This window comes from Barbus barbus (genome assembly GCF_936440315.1).
Source record: "Barbus barbus genome assembly, chromosome: 12".
In the NCBI taxonomy this organism is placed as follows: Eukaryota; Metazoa; Chordata; class Actinopteri; order Cypriniformes; family Cyprinidae; genus Barbus; species Barbus barbus.
This window is the reverse complement of record NC_136740.1, coordinates 25,386,021-25,406,585: the sequence shown is the minus strand read 5'-3', so window position 1 is coordinate 25,406,585 and position 20,565 is coordinate 25,386,021. Positions and strand designations below refer to the sequence as shown.

At 39.2% G+C, this 20,565-nt stretch overlaps 1 protein-coding gene across 1 annotated transcript in view; it reads left to right on the top strand.

Annotated features, from left to right (window-relative positions):
- The window catches only part of LOC306878570 (neural-cadherin-like), a gene marked incomplete at its 5' end in the record, with an annotated part of 129,391 nt that overhangs the window by 100,072 nt on the left and 8,754 nt on the right, over positions 1-20,565 (top strand). Inside the window, 11 exons of the mRNA XM_079430997.1 lie at positions 3,017-3,266; positions 4,849-4,976; positions 5,341-5,527; positions 6,499-6,642; positions 9,781-10,064; positions 10,406-12,023; positions 12,837-12,930; positions 15,026-15,210; positions 16,206-16,441; positions 17,474-17,751; positions 17,891-18,105. Coding sequence (XP_079287123.1) covers positions 3,017-3,266; positions 4,849-4,976; positions 5,341-5,527; positions 6,499-6,642; positions 9,781-10,064; positions 10,406-12,023; positions 12,837-12,930; positions 15,026-15,210; positions 16,206-16,441; positions 17,474-17,751; positions 17,891-18,105 — 3,619 coding nt within the window. The remainder of the gene's footprint in view (positions 1-3,016; positions 3,267-4,848; positions 4,977-5,340; positions 5,528-6,498; positions 6,643-9,780; positions 10,065-10,405; positions 12,024-12,836; positions 12,931-15,025; positions 15,211-16,205; positions 16,442-17,473; positions 17,752-17,890; positions 18,106-20,565) is intronic.

Below are 20,565 nucleotides of genomic sequence, written 5' to 3'. Positions count from 1 at the left end.
CTCTGCTAATGGAGGATCTACCTGGAGGTCACCTTCAGTGTCTCTTCAGTCAGAAAACACGATAAGTGTTGTTCCTCAGAGCTTTTATCACCTCCCTTCCTGCTCTCTGTTGAGTTTCAGTACTTTTTCATATTCAACCACGACTCTGTCAGCCCCTCCACACTTCTTTTAGTCGGATGGAATGATTATAATTGCAGTCAAAGGGTTTCAAAACACAGGTCGCACAAGTATTCAGATGCAATCACTGCCTTTGTTAATGGAACGCAACTTGACAATTGGACAAATAACCTAATTTTCTTTATCCTTCCTTTCGCGTGTCTCTATTTCCCTCCCTTCGACGCCCACACCGACGGCCGAACTCTAACACCGATGTTCCCCGTAATATGACTTGAAAAACAAAGCACTTTACAACAATTACAGACGATCTTCGATGCTTCAACCCTGCAAATACAGTATGAACTCCCTAATGTGAAATAACTGTAGCAACTGGCTGTTCAAATCTGTTCTGTGCATTGGGAGCCTTCATGCTAATTCATCCTCAGAACTCTAAATACAAATTAGGCTTGCTAAACAGTATAATGCATTCATTAGCAACACTGAGTAGCCTTGTTGTGCGTCAAGTGCTCCTATTCATTTCTCGCTCTCACTTCCTCCCCCCTCGACCTTTCTTGTTCATCTATCTATCTGTCTCTCTGTCTAACTAATTAAAAATTTAAATATCAGTCAGCTCATTGTGGTATTATCTCAAGGAATGCTAATTAACACATTTTCAAAAGCAGTAATTGCAACCTTGAGGATGTAAATTAAAGGGCCTTGTTCGTGTGTATGGATAATGAGAACGCCGTTCTCATCAAGCCTGGGAGATGTCCGCTAATAAACTCTTGGAGGGAAGATTAGACAGGTTGCGATTTGAAAGTTGACCAAATTTCTGTTTAGTTGAATAGGGGAACTTTCGGTAGTATGAATAGTTTAACCCCACGGGTGATTAACCAAAAGAATGGCGTGGTGGGCTGGTAAATGAAAGGCTGTAGGTTCAAATCCCACAACGGTTGATCTGTGAAATATCATCATTGTACTCTTGATCAAAACACTTAACCTTGGGTTACTCCAGATGGATTGTCCCTGTAGAAACTGCACTGTACATCACTTTGGATAAAAATGTCAACTACATGATGAATTAGTTGAAATTAAGGTTATGAAGTGAAGGCAAGATGTCCCAGTGGACAGGAGCACAAGCCTAGGTAACTTCTGAGAGATATTTGATCTCAAAATATGCCGTTTTGAGGTGTGTTGAGAGGGTGTAAGTGACTGTTTCAGGCCTCACAAGTTCTTTGTATGAATGCCATTTTACACTTTTTTAATCTATTAATTTCGAAAGCATAAGAAAATTTGTTGTTGTTTTATCAAACAAAATAAAATAAAGTATTTATAGAACTTTTCTTTGTATTCATTTTTTATTTTGTGACATTATTTCATGCACATTTAAACCCTCACATTTAAATTTATATACTAATTACATGAATGATATCTTGGGTAGGAATTTTTTTTATCCAAATTCATTCAAATGAATGTATTATTTTAAACATACAGTATATTACAATTGTATTTTGTCATAGAATGCTGGAGCCCTTGAAAATATTCATGAAGTGTAAAAAAAATTTAAAAACTTAAATTGTTAGATCTGAGATCCACATCAGTATTGAGACGGTCAGAGTAACGTAGGTCAAGAAAGTTAGAGGAGCTCTGTCAAAGTGACTGTGGCAAATAAGTTCACTGAATAGGTCATTTCTGTTGGGGAACACATGCTGGAGGGCAAAACCGACCCTTAAAAGCAGGAAGCAAAAGCCACAGAGCTTTTAAGATGCTTGTTTTCTGTGTTGCAGTGGGCGGATGCTCTCAAAACCATGGCCAGGGTTGATTTAATGGCTGACTGGACCCATGTTCTCTCCCTACAACTCGTCATTTCTCCATCTCTCTCTCTCTCAACACACCTTTATTTTGCTCTACCTTTTCACCCCTTTTCTCTGTCGTCTAAGTTTTATAACCTGTGCTGTACACCAGGCATTCATTACTCTGGATGACCATACATGGTTTAGGACTTTCTCTTTGACTTTTGACTGTTGGCTTCGCTGTGCCGTTAGCTGTATTGTTTCTGGAATGTTTTGTTTGTTTTATAGTGTCATTTGGTTGATGGTGTTTTGGGTTAAAAGGGTTTTAGCCAGCTAAAAGACATTTGAATAGTCATCAGAGACAAGTTCCAGCTGTAATACTGGATTTTCCAAGCCAAAATCGCATGTTTTGTATTCAAGTACTATGCACATGTTTTTGGCTGAACACCGAATAAACAATGACTTTGGCTTTTAGGTTTTGGCATTGCACTTCTACCCAAGGTATGAGAACAATAAAAAAAAATGTCCATTTATTCAGGTTGATAGCCAAGTAGTAGTTAAGTTTTATATCTTTTTTATAGTAAAACATAAACGCTTATGTTCATCGCTGGTTTAATCACTGTTATTTTGCAGTATTATAGTATATTAGGATCTGAAATATATTATCACATTCATTTATTTTGACCCAGAGAAATACTGCTCTGATTAAATTGTAAGTAATATACTAATTATGGTTATAAAATCTATTTCTTACTCCTTAAGTATCTTTGTTTTGTTAGTATAATGCAGCTCTGTGAGACAGAAGTCTGAAAACTACTTCTGCAGAAAGTTACTCCATAACTGTCAATATCAGTTCGATAAGCAATTGGATGGATTATAGATGAACCGTGCCTAATGTATTCACACGCTGCAGTCAGCAGGCGCTTGACCGACGGTTCTGCTGATTTCAAATGCCTTCTCACAAATAATGCTAATGATCCTGTTTGAGCTTTTGGAGAAGGTGTTTACTTCTCACTCTAAGTATATGTTTCATAATGAAAAAATATTATACCACATGATATTTCACCATGTAGGCCATATTTAATTTTATACCACCAACCTAAAGTTAATTTCCCCCCTCCCATCAGACCATCAAGGCGACGTCCCCTCTTGGTGACCCCAGGGTGACTTACAACCTGGAGGAAGGTCAGGTTCCCGAGACCAACATGCCTGTGCGCTTCTACATCAAGCCTAACCGGAGGGACGGTTCTGCCTCTATCTTGGTGGCAGAGAATCTAGACTATGAGACGACGCGTTACTTTACGCTCCGAGTGCGTGTACAGAATGTGGCGGCTGTACCACTAGCTTCCTTCACCACTGTCTATGTCAACATCACAGGTGAGAGATACCCTAATCTTCTGTAAAATTACATCAGAATTATATGTAAACGTAAATTTGATTTCCACCCATTTGGGTTAATTTTCTATATATAACATTTATTTGTTGTACATTTTAACAATAGATGTACTTTTAGTATTCTTTGATGAATAGAAAGTTCAAAAGAACAGCATTTTCTAGAATATACATTTTTTGTAACATTATCAATATATGGTACCATGTTTAGAAATCATGGTAACTACTTTATACTTAGTGTAAGACAAAGAGAAAGAAAGAGAACAAAAATGCATAAATCTGACACAATGATAATAGTCCATGTTGACACCTCTCACTAGTGCACTACAAATATGCCTTGACAACCGGTTCCACGCTGCCTGTGTGCCCTCAGAGAGGTAAACACATTTGCGGTAGTTTAGCAATCAGCATTTCATACCAGCGCGGTTTCTCAGAAGCACAGTAGTGTCTGATCTGATCCACTGATTGTGTTTGAGCTGCTGACGCTAATGTTTTTTTTCCCTTTCTTCATAGCTCATTTAGCCTGTGCTGTGCATTTGTACACAAAAGTGTTCTCTGCTGTCATTTAGTGTATGTGGAAATCCAGAGCGCTGATGAGTGCATGACAGGCGGATTTTGGGGGGCGTAGAGTGACGGTGTGTGTGTGTAATAGGAACCATGAAGAGCTTTGGCACCGACACACAACACTTGAGACCACATCAGCATTAATTAAGAGGAAAAAGGAGACAAAAAGCCCACGGAAAAAAAACTAGTTTAGAGGGGCTGTAATCTAATAAAGAGAATCCAGACAATAAACCTGCATTAAGTGAATCCAAACATTAAAACCTGCACATATTCTTGCCTAATTTATGCACAGTTAACCACAAACCAAACGTGATCATGATGAACGAAGCCGTAAAATAAAATTAACGAAAAGACCAACAAATGACCCCAAAAGTGACTTTTAAGTCACACTTAAAAATGCCAATGAATTAGATATAAAATATCAAACCAAGTGGAGTATATTTTATAGAAATACTGGAAAAGCAAATTTTTCAAGTTAAATGTTTTAAATGTTTTTAAATGCTTTTACAGTAGTCGATATACTGGTACTTTATGGCAGTCAGAAATAGTGAAATATTCAGAAAAGTGCAAAATGTCTAGAATCTTTTGATTGCAGTTACCTAATTGTGTATCTAATGCAGTTAAACTTCAAATACCTTTTGGGGCCACTGTATTTACACTCTTGTAAATAAAGGTTCCAAAGGTGGTTTTTGCAGTGATACCGTTGAAAAATCATTTTTGTTTCCCAAAAGAACATTTCAATAGTTCCTAAAACCATTAACCATTTTGAAGAACATTTAAAAAATCGACTATAAAGAACCTTTTCTGAATTTGAAAGGTTCCATGGATGTTCAAGGTTCTTAAAGAACCTTTATTAAACCTTTTTTAAAGAACCTTTTATTTTTATAAGTGTACTATAAAATAAAGTTTTCCACTTATCTAACGTGTCCAAATGAATCCATTGGAAGATTTCCATGGTGTTTCATTTGTAACAGATTGCTCTCACTCTTTTTTTTTTTTCCAGATGTGAATGACAATGTTCCATTTTTCATGTCATCCACGTATGAGGCGACAGTCCCAGAGGGTGCGGAAATTGGCACATCAGTTGCTCAGGCCTCAGCAACTGACCTGGACTCTGGCCTCCATGGAATGGTGAGACTCTTCTGATAATGTTCCCTCCTGGTTCTCTCTAAAGGCCAATTCACACTGCACCAATAGATGCAAAGAAATGGCAACACATATCGTTGGGTTTTGTCAGATCAGTGTTTTACCCCTGTTGGCAACTGTTGGTGTTGGTCGGCATTTGTTTTCATTTTTTTTTTATTGATTCTGCATTTGTCTGGTCTTGAAATCTCTGAGAAGTGACGTACTGTTATCTGGTGACTATCGCCGTTGGTCTGCATGTGTTGGTGCAGTGTGAATTGGCCTTAAAACTCTCAAACTACCTGGCAATGATTCTTAGAATACTTGATGCAAAGTTCTTTTTTAATCTTGTTTGGCACTCTTTACTATCTAGATTAACTACATCATTCTGAAGGATCAAAGTGGCGACTCGCAGTTCTTCAGCATTAATTCCTACACAGGCATCATCCACACCCGGGCCACCTTCGACCGTGAGCAAAAAGGCTCCTACTTAATCGAGGTCCAGTCTCAGGACAGCTCAGAGTCAGCCCGACCCGGTCAGCAGGGCCAACCCAACACAGGTGTGATCCATCAAGCATGTCTTCTTAACCCCTCAGTTACTCTGTTTCCCCCTCAACCGATTACAGCAGGGCACACCAGCCTCCAGGATGAACGCCATTCATTAAGACTTCAATGAGTCACGCCTAATGAAGAACTAATGCCATCCCAGGGATTTCTGTGTAATATAGGCTGCGTATAATATAATAAGGCCGCAGTTTTAATATTAAACAGTAATTAGGATGTTTAATACAATTTATAGAATAAATCATTGCTACAAGTTTTCACAAATAATAATTTCCCATTAAAATTTTCTATGAAGTCTGTGTTCTTGGAAAGATGTTTTAAAAAATGTATTCAGCAAGGACGCATTGATCAAATGAGTCTGATACAAAAATGTTTGTTTCAAATCACTGCTGTTCTTTTGAACTTGATATTCATCAGGCATTCCTGAAAAAACTGCATCAATGTTTCCACAAAAACATTAAATAGTTTTCAAAATTGATAACTATTGATAAATGATTTTTGAGAACCAACGCATATTACAAAGGATCATGTGACACTGGAATAATAATTGCTTATACTTACACTTTGCCATCACAGGAATAAATTACATTTATTTTAAATGTAGTAAAATAGAACACAGTTATTTTAAAATATTTCACAATATCACTGTTTTTACTGTATTTTTGATCAAATGCAGCCTGGTGAGCATAAAGAACTTCTTTCAAAAACATTTTTAAAAATCTTGCCAACTCCGAACTTTTGAAAGGTTTTGCAAATATATACATGTACACACATATTTACATTTCACTTGAGCTTCGATGATAATTACATTTCATCATACAATGAATGCCAATGACTTTGTTTTTGTTCTGTTGTCCCATCTTGGTTTGAATTATAAATTAATTATCCATAAAGAACGGCTTTTCTCTTGAGAGACTATGTGCACTGATGTGATCTGGAAGTAATGCACACCTCTTCTGCCCTTTAGACACAGCCTACGTGAGGGTTTTTGTCACAGATGTTAATGACAATGCTCCAGCCTTCTCTCAGCCAGTATATGAGATCAGCGTGGAGGAAGACAAAGAAGTAGGCTTTGTGGTCATTACCGTTACAGCTAACGATGAAGATGAAGGTAATTTTTTTTCCGTTGCGTGTAGGTGTATCAAATATCTTATTCGGGTGGTCCTGTCACTTGTCTTTAGTTTGTGGTTTTTGTTGTTTTAGTTTGGTTTGTTTGTGCAGTGATTTCTATCTGACAGCCCACTGATATATTTGACAGAGATGGAGGAGGAGGGGTTGCAAAAATAAATGTTAGCAAATCTCTGTGGTGAATGTGGGTGTAACAATTTCAGTACCCCATTTGATGTTTGTCTCTTTGATTTGTTTTTCTTTGTTTTCTTCAAGAAAAAGAATTAAATAAGTAGCAGGCTTTTTTAATGATGGAAGTAAAGCCTTGTGTGAAAGATTTTGCATAGAAATTTACATGAGATGCGTGACATCTGAGGCACCAGGCAAATAACCATTGAGATTTTTAAATGGAACGGAATAGGCAACTCTACACTTTTGAAAAATATACTGAAATGATAAAAGAAGTGTGTAATGGTAGATTTTTGACAAAACTCTCGAGAGGCTTTACCAGGTGGCATAACCAGAGATTAAATGAGAAAGAAAATAACAAGTGTATTAAACAAGCTGCACAGATTCATTCATCTATTGTCTGTCAGTCAAACAAAAAAACGTTTTCTAAAGAAATAGTTAACCCAAAAATGTGAATACTACTATTGGTTTATAATGAGTGCTCTTTTCCGTATGGCACCACATTAATGCCATAAAAGGTTCTTTATTCCATGACTTGAGGAAAAGTCATGAAGAATATCCAAAATCTAAATGTTGCTTTAAATGCTCTGTAGTACTTAATCTTATTTGATATTGATGCACTATGTTCGATGCAAGTTTGTTCAGGCTTCTGTAGTTTAAAAAAAAAAAAGTATAGATAGTAGTTTTTTTTTTGTTAAATTTGTAGTAATTTTGTTGTATGCTTTTGTCATTTTAAAACATATATTATTTCGGTTAACTTTTATATCACATAACTTTTTGTAATGGTCGAGTAAATGTTGACAGAATTAAATTTTCTGACAAACCCTATTCTCTTTAAAATAGCACCAAGAGGCAGAAATAGGGACAACATGCCATTTTTGTTGTCCTATCCGCACCGCACAGCAGCATACTTGTGGTATTGTTACCAAAGTATGCTGAATCCCTCAAGGGCAAGCTGAAACTGCAGGGAGTTCATGTTTATTTCAATAGCGCACAGACTTTGCAATGATGTAACTATCACCATTACACCATTTTACACAAGACAGCCTGTATTTTTATTTATATTTTGTCCCTGTAATGTAAGATGCCAAAATTAGCATGTGTACAAGCATTGCTGACAGCGTACTTTACCTTAATGCTATGCATTGTTTGACCTCTGAAATTAAACTTGGCTGTTTAGTAAATGTTTTATTTATGTCTTTAGAGAGCTCCGTATCCTTCAGACAATCTCAACACTGCCTGAAAACTTCGCCTTAGCGGCTGAAACCGTGTGAATGCATGAGCGGCTATGAATTAGTCAAGCAAACTCTCAGTGGTCAGTTAAATTTGCATATTCTGGAGCGACTTCTACAGTTCATTTTGTCCTATTGGAACATTTGGTCCATCGCTCTTTCCTCCGACAGCCATTGAGTCGCTCCTGTTAATCTGAGTGCGACAGGCTTGGACAAATCACCTATCCGTCCAATGTAGCGTGGCAGCCTGCCTGTCTGCCCACCCCCTCATCTCTCATCCTCTGCCTGTAGAATATTCCAGGCTGTCACCTCCACTCATCTCGGTGGCACGATTCCTCCACCTGATCTCGCTCTGATTTCCATCAGGGCATGGCGACTTCGGCTCATCTGTCAACATAAACAAACAGGCGGGAGCGCAATGTCTCTCACGGTGACGCGGCTTCACCTGTTACATATGCATGACAAATTATGTGTGGCGTGGAGCCGTGTCAACAAGCAGACTGAAGCGAAGGAGACAGGGGCAGCGGGATGGAGACGTGCAGGTGTCTGATAGCTCATTAATGATGAGACGCCTGCGCTGCCGTGGAGGTGAGAAGGGTGACGTGACCTGCCACGGCTGGATGGACGGTCCGAAGCCAAGCGACAGCTAATACCTCACAACTGTCATGAAGGAGAATGTAAATCGAAGCTTGATGTCCCTCTGTCCCCTTCCTGCTTTAAAAGGCACAATGAATGAGATTTCCATTAAAATGCAATATTTCTTATTACGCTGGGGATGAAAATGGGGAATAGGAATAATTAGGAGCTGATTTGCAGGAGAGAAGGAATTTTATGGTCCTGTTAAGTGTTTCCTAAAGCTGATTAGCTGTGCCCTCTCTGAGCTGTTCATTAAACTCCAGACTGATTTCAAAGATGGAATATGTAAAACACGCCAAACTTTCTTCAACAGCCGAATGAGCACTGGTCTCCTGGACTTTCAACTGTCTTTCATCACCAATGACCATTCTACAGATCACATAGTTGGGCTTAACCTGGTTGGCCTGTGGTGGCGCTGTGGGGAAGTTCGCCAAATGGCCCGGCTAGTCATTAAGGAAGCTTGCTTTTGGCAAAATCACTGGAGCTCCCCTCAGCAAGTGTCACAGCACATCACACTTCACAACCGTGATGGCCATAGCCAGGATGAGTATGACACGTTCTAATGAACTTCTCACATATCACGCCCAGATGGTGTTTGCCTCAAAGAATCTGATCCGGACTGGTAAACAGAGCTGGCGCGAAACTAGAGCCTTTCAGTCCAGCAGTGTACCATGGGTGGATAAAGCCATTTGGGGTCAAGCTGGGGAGATTTAATATACAGTATCAGTACATACAGTGTATTCAGATATTTGGGATTTCATATGTCAGCAGAGATAGGTTATGAAACATTTGGAGTATCATTTTTATAATGAAATCAAATAGAATTTGTTTAATAACGCATTGACTAAGGAAAAGTGTAAACTAAAAAATTGTAAAATATGTACAAAACAATTTGTATGTGTATATGTATGTGGATTTCAGTATTTAAGCACAATCATATCATGCCTGTGTGCATTAGAGCTTTCTTGTCCTTTATGTAATCCTCATCAAATGAGCACAGATTAATACTGACATTCTCTTTTTATCCAGCTCAGCCAAGCTTAACACTTCCTAAAATGTTAACGCTTCCCAAACCCCCCAAACAGGTGCCAATGCCAAACTGCGGTACCAGATTACCTCCGGGAACACCATGGGCACGTTCGATGTGGAGCCAGAGGTTGGTACGATCTTCATTGCCCAGCGGCTAGACTATGAGCAGGTGCAGCGCTACGAGTTACGGCTGGTCGCGTCGGATGGAAAATGGGAGAACCAGACAATGGTTGTCATTAATGTCATCAACCAGAATGATGAGGCACCCCTTTTCACTCAGACTGAGTACCATGCTAACGTCATGGAGGAACTTACAGAGCTTCCTGTCCTTGTACTAGAGGTGAGGGGTTAAAATACTCAAACAGACACATGTAGTTGAATGAAAAAGGCAATAATGTTGCAGAGAGGAATATCGACCTTTTTACATATGTATAATATTTTGACACACCCTGCCACGGTTGTTATTCTCTGCTAGCGTGTCTCAATATTGCTGTCTATTGTGCTGTCAGTGTAAAAAATAGACTTCAAAGGCTTTGTGTAAACTTACCAGAAAAGAGGCGGGGAGAACTCTCGGCATTCCTTTGCTTTGACTATTAACTTTTAATTGCCTCATATGTTCTGTGACAAGTGTGTTGAATTCTAATATGCATGCCTGTTTTTCCCCATCTGTTCTTCACACAGGTCTCAGCCACTGATCCAGATCAGGAGGCGGACCAGCGTGCAGTGCGGTATTCTCTACATGGGCAGGGAGCTGGTAGCGAATTCACCATAGATGAGATGAATGGTAGGATCTTCGCCCAACGTCGTTTAGATCGTGAGGTTCGCTCAGCCTGGCAATTCCTGGTACTTGCCACTGATGAGAATGGAGCAGGTCTTACCGGGTTTGCTGATGTTCTAGTCGAAGTGCAGGATATCAATGACAACGCACCTGTTTTCCTGTGTGCAACGGACAACTGCTTTTTGGGTCACGTGCCTGAGAACTCCCCAGCGGACACTTCCATAATGGAGATGCGGGCCACCGATTTAGATGATCCAAAAGCTGGGAAGAATGCTATCCTTACCTATAGAATTGTGCAGAATGCGCGCAATGAGATCAATCTTAACCTCTTCTCCATCAACCCAGCCACCGGCACAATCTATACTGTTCTTCGCTCTTTGGACAGGGAAGTGGTGGATCGATACCTCGTTGTGGTAGAAGCTCGTGATGGAGGAGGACTTTCAGGCACAGGAACAGCCACCATCGTAGTTTCTGACGTCAATGACCATCCTCCAGTGTTCACCCAGAGGATCTACATGGCCTCAATGCCAGAAAACTTGGACATCAACAGCGAGGTAGTGGTAGTGGCTGCCACCGATGGTGATGAAGGTGAAAATTCGGTCATGACATTTAGCATCATTGGTGGAGATGAAGACCGCAAATTCTTCATCGAGACCGACAAGGTGAACCGTCGTGGCATAGTGAGGCTAAAGAAGAAGATTGACTTTGAAAAGCCACATGAGCGCACATTCAACTTGACAGTCAAAGTGGAGGATGCTGACTTCTTTAGCCTGGCCTACTGCATCATTCAGGTGGAAGACTCCAATGACCACGCTCCAGTCTTCTTCCCGCAGTTCTACGAAGCGGGATCCATGTTCGAAGACGTTCCAATAGGCACCATCGTGGCACAGGTGACAGCCATGGATCTGGACTCTGGTCAAAACGGGAGGTTCACATACAGCATCGCCCCAGAATCCGACCCCTTTCAGCAGTTCCTGGTGGATAAGAGCGGTTGGGTGGTAGTAGCTGACTCTCTGGACAGGGAGAAGGTGTCTCAACATAGGCTTATGATCCTGGCCACAGACATGGGCAGCCCTGCTCTGACTGGCTCTGCCATTGTGCTAGTGACCGTAAAAGATGTCAATGACAATGGACCAGAGTTTGAGGCTCCATATCGGCCCATTCTGTGGGAGAACACTATTGCACCACAGGTCGTTCACATGAACGACACATCCATTCTGTTACATGTTATTGACAGAGACACATCATCCAATGGAGGACCTTTTTCCATCCGTCTGCTGATGTTGACCTCTGACGTTACTGATTTCAACTTGACTGATCTGCGGAACGGCAGTGCCATGATAACCGCTCTCCGCAGCTTTGACCGGGAACAGCAGAAGCAGTATCTTCTCCCCATCCTGATGATTGACAGCGGCTTTCCACCAATGAGCTCCACCAGTACACTCACCGTCATAATTGGAGATAAAAATGACCATCCCCATGCACCTGGACACAACGAGTTCATAGTGTACAACTTACAGGGTATGTTCCAAATAAATGTCATAATCTTACTACTATGGTACTAAAATCCAGCAGGATGTTATTTACATCCCTTATGGTACTTTGATATATACCATGATACAACCATTGTGCAAATGCAAGTGTTGGCATTTTAATTTAGCATGATATTTGCTTGGTACTCAAAAGTGCTTCAAAATATACCATGGTACTGCCATGGTAAATGTGTAAAAACCGATGGTTTTGCCATTGCTACATGTCCAGAATATCATGGCAGTGCCATGCTTCACTTCCAAAGTCCTATGGAAGTACTTTAAGGTACTTAAATATATTTCATGGTAAATGTGTAAGAAAAACTTTTTTTTGAGCCTGCTTAATATATCACATTTTAGGAAAGAAATATAGTATTACTTGATATATTTTTAGCATTTTTCTCTTTTCTCTGATGGAAATGCATTAGCCTTCTAATAAAAATTCGTCATGTAGCTCAAACATGGCATGATGCTAACAATTTACTTAAATCCCAGGTTTAAGAGGCACATAAACAGGAGCCATTTTAAAGGATGTTGATTTCATGACTAACAGGATTACAGCATTTCGTTTTGCCTTTTGGATAAATGGCAATGCTGCATGCTAATAGCATTGCCCCCCCCACACACACACACACACACACTGTGCTGTTTAAGTGGGTCCATATGTGCCAATGAAATGCTCTGCTTTTTGCTTATCTTTTTAAAGATATGTCTCCTCCGCCCACCCACACACGCACATCGCTCCAGGTATCGCACAGCCTGGATGGAGGTAGCTTTTTCTAACCTCATTATGTATTTTCCCCAGGTACACTCCCCACGACGGTGCTTGGACAGGTTCAATCCCCTGACCTTGATGATTGGAGCGAGAAGGTTTACAAGTTCGAAGGCAAACCCCCCAGGTGCTTTGATCTTCTATTGAAGTTTGATTCAAACTCTACTGTGTCAAGTGGCACTTACAAGAGAAGAAAAAAAGAACAAAAGTGAGAGAAAGATAAAGGATGAGAGCGTGCGGAGCACAGCATATTAGCTAACTGACATCTTGCCTGTCACTCGCCTTTTTCATTTCAAAGTTCACTCTGAAGTGATACATGGGTTCTCTCCTAGTAACTGATAAGAACGATTACGTTGGCTAGAGGTTCTCTCTAATGAGCTGCATCTAAGTGATGGTCTTTGTCCAAACCAGACTCTGTGGCTCATGCCAGCGATGGCATCTTTAAGCAAAGCGATTATGCTAACACTCCAGCAAGCAATGCCAACTCAATCAGTTTAGTCTTGAATTCAATCACAGTCTATTTCAAGTTCCATCCAAAGTTGTGCCCGACGGTGTGTTGTGGAGGATCTGCTCTCATTAATTTGGATAATTAACACATTAATACATTAGCAGTTTGATGCTAGCTAGTGTGACACATCTCTTGGCACCGAGAGCGTAGCTTTGATCCAAGCAGTTTTTCATTTGCTTACTTGACAGTTAAGTACCTAATTTGGCACCGGAGCTGAAGGTTACCATCGAGGTGGAACTCTATTCCTTTTATATGAACATGATTGAATTGAATTTGAGCAGTGTGACTACTGTGAGTTTAGCGACCTTGCTGCACAATGTTTGAAGTTACAGGGCCAAACATAACTTCATAGCAAACACCATATTAAGAGCCATAAACCAGTGTTGCTTTAATAGACGTGTCATTTTCATTTTGTGTCCTTGTCCTTTTAGCTCATGCTACATGCCAGAAGCTCGTCACTCACACTAGTCTGTAATCACAGATGCTACAATAAATTTTGAAATCTGGTTCCAATAGAGACATGAGCAACAGCCAATTACATTGCGAGTCTTATTTTCCAATAATTTTTTCAGCTTGTGCAAAAAATTCCAAAAAATGACCACAAACCCTTCCTCCAAGCTGTCAAGAATCAACTCTTGCATTACTATGTGCGTTAGTTTATGTGAGAAAATGCAAATTTAGGATAGTGGATACAGTCAGGGAGGCATTTGTGCTTCTCAGTGTTTTTGTGGAAAAGTTCAAAAGAACAGCATTTATTTGAAATAGATTTTTATGTATAACAAAAAGTCTTTACTGTGACAGCTGATTAATTGAATGCATCCTTGCTAATGAATTCCTTTTTAAAAAACATAATGACCCCAAATGTTGTGTAGTGTAGTGTAATTTTCTATTTTTACGCATAAATCTAAAACAATTTAGTGATAGTTTATACTTAAAAGCAATAGAAATGTGCACAAGACGACACTTAAAAATGCAGAGAGATAATACAACTGTGACAACTAGACAGAGAAGGAGTGTATCCATACAAAAGAGAGAGAGTGAAAGAGAGATTGGTGCAGCCCAGCTGTTCCTGGAATATCTTATCCAGAATAGCAGAAGTGTCCCTGTCCTGGTCATCACATCTGGAGACGGAGACAGGAGTTGACATAAGTGCTTTCACTGATATACACACTGCCATTAATAATATAGCTTGAGTCATCTTACAGCATCAATGCTGCTCTCTCATGTGTGATGATCCAGGAATGAACCTTGGAATGAATCTCCAGTTACTGTTTGTCTAAGTTTAAAGTGATAGTTCACCCAAAAATGGAAATTCTGACATAATTTTGTCACCCTCATGCTGGTCCAAACCCATATGATTTTCTTTCTGCCATCAAACACCGAGATGGTAGACAGAATGTTGACATTGCTCTTTGTCTAAGAATAAAAAGTGAAGGAGTACAGATGCTGTTGAACTCAAAAACAAAAAGCAACATGAAAGTATTATAAAAGGCTTCCATCCAAATGCCTTGTACACTATATTCCAAAAACTATTCCACACATTCTCCTAAACATCTTAGTTTGCTATATGAGTAAATGATGAATTTCCTTTTTAATCCTTATTGTTATAAATATTTAAAGGTGGTAAACTGAGATGATCATAAATACACAAGTTGAATCTTGAGCCATGCATTAATTCTCATCCTTTTGCCCCATTGAACATGAACCCACACAGGCAGTTCAGCCTGAACCAAAACACCGGTCAGCTGAGCATCCGAGAGGAAACACCAGCTGGATTCTACAGCCTGCAGGTGAGGGTGGCAGATAAGAGCTGGCCTGATGTCACCTCATCAGCCGAGGTCACGGTGATGGAGCTGGAGGAGGAGGCGCTGAGGAATGCTGCGTCCATCAGACTGGCCAGTGAGTGACATTTTCTTTCAAAAAAACTAAAATCTTAATATAGAAAAGCTCATTATTGTTTTGATTTATTAATCTATTCATTCTTAAACTTAAGCATAACACATTAGTGTTATATTTAACCATTGTGTGAGAGGATTTTCTTTTTCCCAAAAATGCATCAATTAATTTTTGTACTTTTTTAAAAATAAGTTTTGTTCTCGGTCGAAAATAAATGGCTTATGTCGGCGTCAATAGCCTTGTGGGCAGCACGGCAAAAAAAAAGCGATATTATTACCAAATGGGGGAATCAGTAATTTTATCAACTTGTTTTATTTCAGTTAGTCAAGTTTTGTATTTATTTTTGTAACTGGTTGGTCATAGGCCTAATTGATCTGAGCTTATGTACCTCTGTTTTTAAGTAAACATTTCAAACACTTTCCACAAAATTTTTTTTTTTATTCACTCAAAAACCGAGGTGTATTACCTCAGATCAATGAAGCATACAAGCAGTCAGTTCCCCCCAAAAATAGCAAAACAAAAACTGTGCTAATTGAAAGAAAACAATTCTTAAATCATTGAATATCTGATATTAGAAATGCATAGCATTTGCATCCCTGTATCCCATTGGAAAAAATTGCTGATATTTATTCCAATCATTTTGTTTGACCTTAAAACTTTGTGCATCACATTTTTAATGCAGATTTTGTAAATCTGTCACATGTAATGCAGGCTGATATTGATGAATGAGCATAATGCAATCCGCAGCCTGAGAGTAAGTGCACTTACTCATTTCACATTTGCATAGAAGTCTTAGCATAGAAGGGACAGCATGAAAAAAGTTCTGCAAAATAGGGTTAGAGAGATATGACTATGACTAAAAAAAACAACTACATTTTGGAATAAGGAACATTTTAAGTTGTTTAAAAAATTTAAGAAACAGATGTGACCATATTAATAAATATGCTTGAGTTTTACATTGATATCAAGTTATTTGTATGTGTGTTTGTTATGCACAGACCTGACTGCAAATGAGTTTTTCCAAGCATCAACGAATGAGGAGAGCCGTTACATGCGTCTGCGCCACCTCTTGTCCGACCTCTTCCAGACTGATATGGAGAACGTTGACGTCTTCAGCCTGGCTAGTGGCAGCCAGCCAGCTCAGAATCACCTCAGCGTGTGGTTTGCCGCCCATGGCTCGCCATACTACAAGCCCGAGAAACTCCACGGCTACGTGGCAATGCACAAAGCTAAGGTGACAAAGACAAGTGCACAAAAACTCACACTTTCACACCAATCCACATCACCTGTGTTTCTCACATAGGCACAGACATGGAGTCTATGAAGCCCTTTACATTTACATGCCTCTCACACCTGCACTCAGAGACACACTTTGCAACGGGTCAATAAATATTTCATTTCCATGTAAGGTATGAGATGGTGGGCTGTTGCTTTGGGCTGGGGAGGCGAGTAGGATTTCTGAAAGGGAGTGAGGGAGGGATGGATAGAAAGAACACATTGCTCTCTGTGCAGCATCCACCAGTCTATAAATCAGGTGTAGAGTGGGCGCTCTTCACAGCCCAGCATGGTGCTAATGCTTTCACCGAGATGATGTTGATGCACTACACAGGAAGCTGCTCTGACATTTTTAGAGCCGCTGGGATGTGATGGACTGCCCTTGAGTCCAGAACAAACACACTCTCAGAACAAACTCAACAAACACACTCATACTAACAAATGATCACTTGTGTTCTATTGTTCCTCTTGTAAATTGTTTTGGATAATAATGTATTTGGATAAAAAAATTATGCTAAAGAAATAGTTCAATATAAATGAAAATGTAGTCATCAACTTATGCTTTACTTATTTCCTTTACTAAGTTTCCAATATTTCCAAGCTGTTTTTTTCCATATAACAGTATTTCATTTTATTTTATTTTATTTTATTTCATTTCATTTCATTTCATTTCATTTCATTTTATTTAGTAGAATGACCAAGGTTATTTTATTTATAATTAGTGAATATTGACTGGTAAAATAAAGGAAATACAACAGGTTAAATGGTGGGAAAAACAATAATTAAGTAAGTAATTAAGTAATTAAGTCAATGAAAAATTTTAAATTAAAAGATAACATTTACTTGAATGTGTTTTGTATTTTATGTTTTCATTTTATTTTATTTTATTTGCTATCTAGTTGTAGTAATGCTGGGTGGCCAACTTTTTCAATATGTTGTGCAGTTTTGCTTTTGTGAAGAAGAAAACATTTTTTTTGTTGTTCTCTTTCAGTTGGAGTCTGCTCTGGGTGTGACCATTCTACAGGTCGGGGTGGATGAGTGCGCCTATGCATCCTGTGGTCAAACAGGTGGCTGCTCTAACAAGGTGACATTCAGTGAAACCCCTAAAACACTGAACAACGGGAATGTCTCTTTGGTGTCTGTCTCTGCCAAAGCGAGCACTCAGTGTGGCTGCCTCGCTCGAGAGGGCGTTCACCTGCACTGCTCTTCATACTCACACAATCCTTGCCTGAACGGAGGCACCTGTGTGGATAGTGAACTAGGCTACAGGTAAAACAGACTAGCGTTCTAGCACTCAAGGCTTGTTAATAATTGCTTGTTTTTCTGTATGATAGAATAAACGTTGTTTAGACATATAATGCATTTTCACTTTTGGGGAAGCAATGGCTGATCTACCGCTCTGTTGCAGGTGTAAATGTCCCCCTATGTTTGATGGACCAGAATGCCAGCAAACCAAGCACAGTTTCCTTGGGAATGGTTATGCTTGGTTCCCTCCCATAAGGCCTTGCTTCCAGAGCCACATCTCTCTGGAGTTCATCACAGAAGCAGGCAATAGCCTGCTGTTCTATAATGGCCCAATGGGAACACCTCAGCCCGGAGAAAAAGAGGACTTCATTGCACTGGGTATGTATTGTATGCATAATTGTCGTATTTCACAGTTTATTTGCAGAGTGCATAGTTTTAGTAATCTTATTCTTTGCTTTCGTCATTTTTATCATTTATTTATTTATATTTATAAATAGATTTATTTTTATTTCAAGTCATATTTATTTTTAGATTACTTTTTAGTTTTAGTACATTTCTGTTTGGACTGATACCACATATGTAAACATTTACTGTTAAGCTGGGGGGGCTTTGTTTAACCTGAACAAAGCCTTTAAAAACAAATCTCAATAATGGAGAAAACTTCTGTCATAGTGCCATCATAATTTAAGTTTCTCTTCTTACACTGCATGACATTAATTTCCTCTACCAATTAATTGTGTTACTAAAATCAATTAATGGCAAAAAAACACAATCTAAAGTGAGCCATTAATTATAGATGTTTGTAAATGTGTGTGGTCAGCAGTGGTGTGAATGGGCTTTGGGTCAGCATTGATCTTGACCCCAAGTCACCGGTGAAGGTCACATATTCAGATTCTGTGCCACCTGTCCACTACTCTATTGTGCAACTGGTCGTATGATTTCAGGAATTGACCCTCCCGTGGCCTTGCATAAGCTTACATCATCAGTTTAGTACATGTTTTTATTGAACTGGGGCCAAAACCCTCCACTGCAGTGACAGCAATTTCAAACTGACCACAAATTGATTACGAATAAGCATTTTTTACTGCTGGGGTCAAAACCAATCTTAGGGGGCATAAAGGAGCATTAGACTTTCATGTCACATGTGTTTGCGGTAGCGGTGTCATATGCTTTCCTATGATGAGTTTGAGAACTTGTTAAAGGTGAAGTGTACATGTGGCACCAAATAGCCTGGGGCTCAAATCTCTGATTGTTTTGCCATTTTATCATCCTCCGGACAAAAATTGTCCAGATTGTCCAGTCTGATTTTGAGGTGTTATTCGTGTTCGTAGCACAAACAAGACAAGTTACAAAAGACTTCAAGCGTTATGTCTTCATGTAAAAGACTTCGTTAATTCACAGTTTCCACAAAAACATTATCCAGCACAAATGTTTCCAGCATTGTTAATAATTCAACTTTTTTTTTTTTTTTTTATCTCTTTATTTATATAGCGCTTTTAACAATACAGATTGTGTCAAAGCACTTAACAGTATCAAATTGGAGGATAGAGTGTCAGTAATGTATAAAAATAAGATTAAACGCTCAATTTTCAGTTAAGGCATTTCATTATTGAATTCAGAGATGTCATTGTCTAGCTCAGTTTAGTTTAAATAGTATCTGCGAAATCAAATTGACGATGATCACTAGAAATTAAATTTCCCCAACTGAGCAAGCCAGAGGCGACAGCTGCAAGGAACCAAAACTCCCTCTGTGACAGAATGGAGAAAAAAACCTTGGGAGAAACCAGGCTCAGTTGGGGGGCCAGTTCTCCTCTGGACAGGAGATAATTGTTTATTTATTGTTTACTTATTGTTTTAATTAAAATTTTAAATGTATAAATGTATTTATTTCTATTTTATATTGTTGCAATTTCTAACAATAATAGTATTATGTAGTTAGGTATTTTATTATATTTTTTGTTATTTTCTTTTCTTTTTAGTTTTATTGTATTTAATTCGAGGTCTTCACTGGGGATATGTTCCTGGGGCTCATCCAGGTGTCCCGGCCTCTGCCGACGATCAGGGAGACATCATCTTCCGGCGCCGATCCACCATCTGATCCGGACATGGACTGAGAAACAGAATAAGAAAGAAACGAGTACATCGTGTGTTATGGGTTATTATATCTATACAATGTTTGATAGGGAGCTAGTGCAGTGTTGACAGAAGCGGCCTAATATGGTCATACTTCCTGGTTCTAGTAAGAACTCTAGCTGCTGCATTTTGGACCAGCTGTAGTTTGTTGATCAAGCGTGCAGAATAACCACCCAATAAAGCATTACAATAGTCTAACCTTGAGGTCATAAACGCATGAATTAGCATTTCTGCATTTGACGTTGAGAGCATAGGTTGCAATTTAGATATGTTTTTGAGATGGAAAAACGCAGTTTTACAGATGCTAGAAACATGGCTTTCAAATGAAGCGTCAAGTGTTAGATAGTGTTCTAGGTTATTACATGTGGGGTTTTTAGGTCTGATAATTATCACCTCTGTTTTTTCAGAAATTAGCAATAAGAAGGTGCTCGTCATCCAGTTTTATGTATCGACTATGCATTCCGTTAGTTTCTCAATTTGATGTGTTTCACCGGGCCGCAAAGAAATATAGAGCTGAGTATCATCAGCATAACAGTGAAAGCTAACACCATGTCTCCTGATAATATCTCCCAAGGGTAACATGTAAAGCGTGAAAAGTAACGGCCCTAGTACTGAGCCTTGAGGTACTCCGTACTGCACTTGTGATCGATATGATACCTCTTCATTCACTACTACGAATTGATGGTGGTCAGATAAGTACGATTT